At 48.2% G+C, this 6984-nt stretch overlaps 1 protein-coding gene across 1 annotated transcript; it reads left to right on the top strand.

Annotated features, from left to right (window-relative positions):
• The first annotated feature begins 1313 nt into the window (after nt 1–1313).
• On the top strand, nt 1314–4508 carry LOC119279591. Its single transcript, XM_037560784.1, has 9 exons — nt 1314–1395; nt 2865–2965; nt 3015–3091; nt 3216–3338; nt 3389–3446; nt 3561–3605; nt 3948–3966; nt 4083–4184; nt 4402–4508. The coding sequence occupies exons 1-9, from the start codon at nt 1314–1316 to the stop codon at nt 4506–4508; spliced, it is 714 nt and encodes a 237-aa protein (XP_037416681.1).
• The last annotated feature ends 2476 nt before the right edge of the window (nt 4509–6984 follow it).

Raw genomic sequence — 6984 nt, 5'->3', positions numbered from 1 at the left:
GTCGGGCATGACCGTTCCTAGCTAGTGGTTTGAATCTTGGAATTTTTTTGTGTCTGTATGATTATGTACCTAAAATGATTTTTGGAAAAAATAAAGAGCAAACTATGAGACAACTGTAGTTCATATTTGACCCGCTTCCAGCTGAATCGACCGAAATTTGTCTTTTTCACCAGAGGTGTATAAAAACTTTTTACACCCAACCATTTAGTCAATTGTGCATTAAATATGTCCTAGTATTTTATAAAATTGATTTGGTACAATTTTGAAATAAATATATGGTAGATCCTTTACAAAAGAACTCATTTTGGGCACTCGAAAAATGGAAAATGAATTTTTGATCAACCATGACCAATTTTTCAGTTAACTATGACCAATTTAGATGGTCATGACATCATACGCATGTGCTGCATTTTGATTGGTCCGTGGGCGTTTCACGCGGATCGTGGATGGATCACCGTCGGATGCTCCCGGTTCCAACGGCTGTCCTCACCCGAAGCCCACCTAAGCCGAAACCCTAGCTCTCCTGAGTCCTCGTGCCCCTCTCTCCCCGCACACCACTCCTCCTCCCTTCCAGATCGCGGCCGCCACCTCCCTCCGGCGGAGCGCCCCGCCGTCCATGGACTCCCCCACACACTCCTCTCTCCCATCCCCCTCCCGAATCACCGCATGACCCCTTCTCCCCATTGCCGCCGCCGCTGCCTTTTCCCCATCACAGTCCTTCCCCACGCCCCGCGCTTCCCAGATCCACGCCGCACCTCGCCGTCCATGCACGCTCACCGTCCCTCCCTCACGCGCTCCCTCTCCCACATCACCGCCGCCACCCCGCCGATTCAGATCCGACACCGCCGCCCGCGCCCGCGCACCACCACCCGCTCCTCCGCCCGTCCCGGAGGCCTCAGTCGGCGCCCTCCGTCGCATGGCCGCCACGCTCGTCCCGCCCTCGGCGCCACACCTCCACCGCCATCTTTGCTGGCTCCTCGCCGACGCCTCCGCCCCTTCCTCGTCCATGCGCCTCTACTCAGGCTCACATCGGGCTCCTCATCGTCCTCCTCGACCTGCTCCTCCCGCCCGCACTCCTCTCCAACTTCCTCCCCGCCGGCGCCTACTCCTTTCCGCTCCCCTCCCCTGCCCTCCATAGGGCCAGATCTGCACCGCGCGGCGTTTCTGCATCCGCATCCGTGCCGCCACCACGCCCAAACAGCGGCTGAGGAGAGGAGCCCCGCCGCCACCACGCCCTCCTCCTTCCACCTCCATAGCTCTCCCTCCCTCCCTCCCTCCTTGCGCCTCAAACCCTAGCCCGTGTGTGGGCGGCCATGGCGACCGAGCTCTGGATCCTCAGCACCCTCTTCTCCAAGAGCAAGATCAGCAATGCAACGTCCACAAGGAGAGGCTATGGTATGCTAGGTATGAATCCCTTTATCTTCTTCTTCTCCTTCTTCTGGTTTCCTTCATCCCGCATTTGATTCATGCGTTCTCTGCAGTTTGCTCACTCCGATCTGCTACAGTATGGTCTGCTTCAGCTTGTGAAGGAAGGGGGCCAGCCAAGGAGAAGCTGTTGTGCTGCACGTCGTCTCCATGATCAACATCGAAGTAGTAAGTCCCTGCCCCTCGTCCCCTCCATGCCCATCTTCGTTCGCATTAACCACCATGGCCATGGCCAGCTTCTCAGCAGCAGTCAGTGTCACACACGCCAAACCCAAAATCAATTTCGCATTATAATAGCAGCTAAAATTCAGATCTGGGACAATGATTCTACCCTGTAAAACGATTCAATGCCACTAGTCTCAGGGGTTTGAATTGGCCTTAGCACGTACGAATGGAAGTGATGCATACATGTGAAGCATCCCTCTTACTGTAAAGAATGCAGTTTGAGGATAATCTGCCAATTCTTCTGTAGTGGATATAAAATAATTAGGCATTTCTAAATTGTCTTGAATTTCCCTGAACTGAAAAATGGACTGATCTACTTGCTGCCTCTGCTACTAAACATAAAACTGAAAAACATTTTACTGCCATTTTGTAGGTACTTTCCATAATGAACTTGGTTTCTGTTCACAGACATGTACTGCTACATTATCCTATACATGTTGTCTGAATTATGTGAGAGGATACTGCCATTTTGTTGGTACTTTCCATATTGAATTCATTGTAGCAGACATCAGCAGGTTTTAGATGTAGCACTCTTTACTTTCGTCGCTGGTTTACATTTGTGAATCCTAGGAATTAATTAATGCCTTCTGTTTTGACTCTAGATTTGAATAGTGCCCAGGTAGTGTTCATTAGTAGGTTAAAAGGATGTTCAGCTTATTTATTAAATCATGATGTACAAAAGGTTTAGCTACGTGGGACTCCCAAGTCTGCAACTATAGTAGAAATAATGCCATGGAGCAAGAGTTCTGTTGGGCATCCTTTGCATTTCTCTTGTCATGTTCCATGCTTCACAACATGTGGGTAAACATATCAGTACACACGCACACTGTAGTTTGTAATGTCATTTAATAGGGGATGCATTAGGGTACTTTATTTCCATTATAAACTAATAATAATTAAGAGCTTAGTAAGGTAACAATAATCTAGCATATATAGTAGAATATTAGATGTGCTTGTATAAATAGAATGCAGAGTTTAGAAATGAACTGAAATCTGAGAGCAGGAAGTGGTAGGCTTAATTTCATTTAGAAAAATAGGTGTACTGCAGCACCATATATTAAGGTAATTCCTCATCCAAAACAAATTGGAGGGGAAGATAGTCAAGTTAGCGACCTAGTTTTCATTCTGTGGGCTTTCCTTTCTTCAATGCTATGTTATGGTAGTCCATCCTGTACGTTTCCAGGTTTTCTAACTATATGCAAAACTTCCTGGAGGCTCGGTGAGGGATGCTCCACCAGCATCCTGCTGCTTCGCAGTGGACGACAAGGACTTCCTCGCGCACGAGATGATTGGTGCACTATTCTATTGTTGCCAAGTAGAGGAATAAGAGGATATATGAAGTTTACTATTGATGTTTCATGCAGGTGGGGTTACCCAATGTTGGCAAATCAACTTTCTTTAACATATTAACAAAGGTGGGCTCCTGCGCCAGCAACCCCAGGTCTCGACCCCTCCCTCCCTCGTCTCCCCGTCTTGTTTTTGTTTCCCGTAGTGGCTGCTGCTATTTCACGTCGGGTTCTGACTCGGTTTGGTTTGCTGTTGTTGTTTCCGTTGTGGTGGCGCAGGCTTGCGGTGAAGAAGATCAAGGCTGAGAAGGACCCCAACAAGCCCACGCGCCCCCGAGCGCTTACTTCATCTTCATGTGAGTCCCAGTCTTGGTTCCTGTTTCGATTCGTGTTGCTTCTGTGGTGTGGCGTGGCATCCTGACCAGGATTTGGTGCGTGCTTCGTCTTTGCAGGGATAACTTCAGGAAGGAGTACAAGGAGAAGCACCCCGGCGTCAAGCTGGTCTCCGTGGTAAGCGTCCCCCATCCGCCTCTGTCTCGTTGTTCGTTTGAACTGGTAGTGCTGCGAGATGAGTTTCCTTGTGAATTTTGTGTCCTGATATGGTTTAGGTATGTTGAATTGCAGATTGGCAAGGCTGGTGGTGAGAAGTGGAAGTCCATGAATGATGCTGTAAGTTGCACGTCTCCCCTCCCCTCTCTGTTACCGCTCAATTCGGTGCCAATTTACTTGTTTCTGTCTTACTTTGCCTAGTGTTCGAACCAGTTGGTCAGTTAGATTTTGAATGGCAGTAGCAGCAAACTGATTTTTATCAAATATATCTCTATTACCGCTCAATTCGGTGCCGGTTTTCCAATGGCAGTAGCAGCAAACTGATTTTTATCAATTATATCTTATGCGAAGTTTAGGCGCAATGTGTTGCAGTGAAGTATTTTGCATGACTTGCACTTGTGCAATGAATATTCATATTGTGTCTATGTTTTCTTGTATGAATGAGTATCTCATTTTAACTAGCTGGAGAACAAAAAGCATGGTACTAGCTGAATTTCTGTTGTCATTCTAAATAACTGTCCTTTTTTGAAACCCTTCCTAATTTGTTTGCAGCCCTTCCTAATTTTTTGTTCTTGTTCTATTCGAAAATGGATGCAGCAGGTGCTCTGCTCTTGCACACGTCTGGCACCATCTCCGGCGCGGTGGTGCTTCTTGAGGCGACCGGCGTGATGGCGGCTTTGTACGGCGGCAAACACAAGCTCTCTGGTGGTTGGCTCCATCTTCTAGCCCTAGCTCCCTATTTTCTGCTCCTATAGCATGCTCTGTTGGTTTAGAACACTAGCAGCAGTAGCCTACCGTGTATGCGTACTAAACAGCAGGAGCTCAATCACCTTGTGTACACTAGCAGCTTGCTTACACACTTGTCACTTGCTTGTGGTAGCCATTACGTAGCTGAATCATGTCCGTGTCTACTAATCATCAATTCATAATATTTGGCTTCTATGTGATGTGGATATACTTTATGATTTAAAGTTACTAATATTTTTTGTTTTGATTCTTTCTCTGGTGCGAGGAAAGCTGTGAGTAGACGTCAAAGATGCCTACTTGCTTGGCTGCTACAGTGATGCATGCGCTGGTCAAGCAAGCACACATGCATATACGTACATGTTAGGATAGTAGTAGATGTGCCATAATTCCTGTGTAAGTAAATGTATTCCTGAGATGATTTTGTTATGTTATCTAAACCTGGGAGATGTGTTATGTGATGTGTATGATGGATTATTTGAATTCGACATTGAGTTTTCCTGATTTGAATATGAAACAATGTCGGATGTGTGTGTATAACTGGATTAAAGAGGTCTTGTGCCCAAACAATTTTGTCCAAACATTTATTTCAAAATCCGAGATCTAATAGTGGACAACTAATTGGGTTGAAAAAGGCCACAGCCCAACAAGCATTGGTCTGTTTAAAAAGTGAAACAAAAAAAACTTCAGAAATAAATAAATAAATATATTGCAAAAAAGGCCGAGGCCCCATAATATGGAAGTATGGCCCGTGCAGAAATTGACAGAAAAATACACTAAAAAGGCCGAATTGTTGGGCTCGGCCCATGTAGAAAACCGAATTGGACCGGGCTGAATCTTGTGCCACATCAGCTTGCCACGCTGGATGCCTACGTGACCTGGGGAGATTGCTAGTGACCAAAACGCCACAGTAGGAATATTTTGGTCGTAAACGTCCACGACCTTCTCACAGAGAAGGTCGCTATAGTCAGTTAACGACCCTCAGCTTTTGACCTTATGTTTTTGATCACAAAAAGGTCACAAATTGAAAACAGTGACCTTTTAGTGACCAATAGTGGTGGTCACAAGTTGACATATTTCTTGTAGTGGTTTGGAGCCTCTGAATCCGGCATTGACTGTCGTGTCCTCAGTATTGTCGCTGTTAATGCGGTGTTTGTGCTTGTTGCGATGCGACCTGCCGTTGCGGTCCTTGGTATCCGGACTGCCAGAATTTTTGCTGAGGTTGTTGCTGCGGGCTAGCCAGTTGTCCTCTCCCGCGCAGAAGCGGGTCATGAGTGATGTGAGGGATGCCATGTATTTTGGCTTTTCCTGTCCCAGGTGCCAGGCAAGCCACTCATCGCGGATGTTATGTTTGAAGGCCGCGAGGGCTTCCGCATCCGGACAGTCGACGATTTGATTTTTCTTAGTTAAGAACCGTGTCCAGAATTGTTTGGCCGATTCGTCTGGCTGCTGAATTATATGGCTTAGGTCATCAGCGTCGGGTGGTCGCACATACGTGCCCTGGAAGTTATCAAGGAATGCGGCTTCCAGGTCCTCCCAACACCCAATTGATTCTGCTGGCAAGCTGTTAAGCCAATGCCGAGCTGGTCCTTTAAGCTTGAGTAGGAGGTATTTGATGGCGTGAAGATCGTCACCGCGGGCCATGTGGATATGAAGGAGATAGTCTTCGATCCAAACCGCAGGGTCTGTTGTGCCATCATAGGATTCAATATTCACGGGTTTAAATCCTTCGGGGATTTGATGATCCATTACTTCATTTGTGAAGCATAGTGGGTGTGTGGCGCCTCTGTATTGGGCTATATCACGACGTAGCTCAAACGAGCTTTGTCTACTGTGTTCGGCCCGGCCGGCCTTGCTGTGTCCGGTGCGACGGTTGTCGTCGCGTGTCATGGGGCGCCCACGCGATGCGTAGATCGATCTTGATTGTCTTGCCTTATCCTCCAATATATCTCGCAAGTCCGGAGCATTCCCCTGTGGCTTTGTGCTTTTCGAGCGATGCCGGGGTACGGTTTTAGTGTAGGGCCTAGAGGCCTCTCTGTCGCGGCCACGGGGTGGTCGATCAGCCGTATTGTGCGCTGGTGATGCAGGTTTATATGCCTCCTCCTCTAATCGGGGGAGTAGCTTGCGTTTGGGGTAGCTTTTGGAGGGGCGTTTGAGTTCATGCTCTTCGGCCGCAAGGGCTTCAGTCCATCTATCGGCTAGCAGATCTTGATCATCTCTAAGCTGTTGCTGCTTTTTCTTGAGGCTGCTTGCCGTGGACATAAGCCCGCATTTAAAACTCTCTTGTTCGACGGGATCCTCAGGCACGACGAATTCGTCGTCGTCGAGGCTTGCCTCGTCTCCAGAGGGAGGCATGTAATTATCATCCTCTACCTCTTCGTCTGCCGCTCTCTCATGAGGGCTGGCTTCTCCGTCCTCCTGTGCTGAATCTTGCTGGAGGGGGTTGTCTTCGGCACTGTCTGGGGTGTTATTATCTCCGGTGCCGGAATCTCCATTCTTGCTGTGGGGGGATTTAGAGCGGTGCCGCTGACGCTGGCACTTAGGCTGTTTCTTGGAGGGGTCCTCCTCCGCTGTTCCCTCGCCATTCCCATCCTTTGGGATATCCACCATGTATATGTCATATGATGAGGTGGCTTTCCAGTGCCCAGTAGGCGCTGGATCTTGGTCGTCTTCGGCATCGTCGTCCATACCGTCGATGTCTTTGGAGTCGAAGTCTAGCATGTCGGTTAGGTCATCGACAGTGGCTACGAAGTGG

Source organism: Triticum dicoccoides, chromosome 3B, assembly GCF_002162155.2.
Source record: "Triticum dicoccoides isolate Atlit2015 ecotype Zavitan chromosome 3B, WEW_v2.0, whole genome shotgun sequence".
Classification (NCBI taxonomy): domain Eukaryota; kingdom Viridiplantae; phylum Streptophyta; class Magnoliopsida; order Poales; family Poaceae; genus Triticum; species Triticum dicoccoides.
The sequence above is the reverse complement of the archived record's forward strand: the minus strand, read 5'-3'. Positions and strand labels throughout refer to the sequence as shown.

Excerpts from the sequence above, each read along its gene's own strand:
- LOC119279591 (XM_037560784.1), top strand. The coding sequence starts at position 1,314 with ATGGCGACCGAGCTCTGGATCCTCAGCACCCTCTTCTCCAAGAGCAAG. Across the intron at positions 1,396-2,864 it reads GTCCACAAGGAGAGGCTATG|GCTCGGTGAGGGATGCTCCA; the intron begins GTATGCTAGGTA and ends AACTTCCTGGAG. Across the intron at positions 2,966-3,014 it reads CACTATTCTATTGTTGCCAA|GTGGGGTTACCCAATGTTGG; the intron begins GTAGAGGAATAA and ends TGTTTCATGCAG.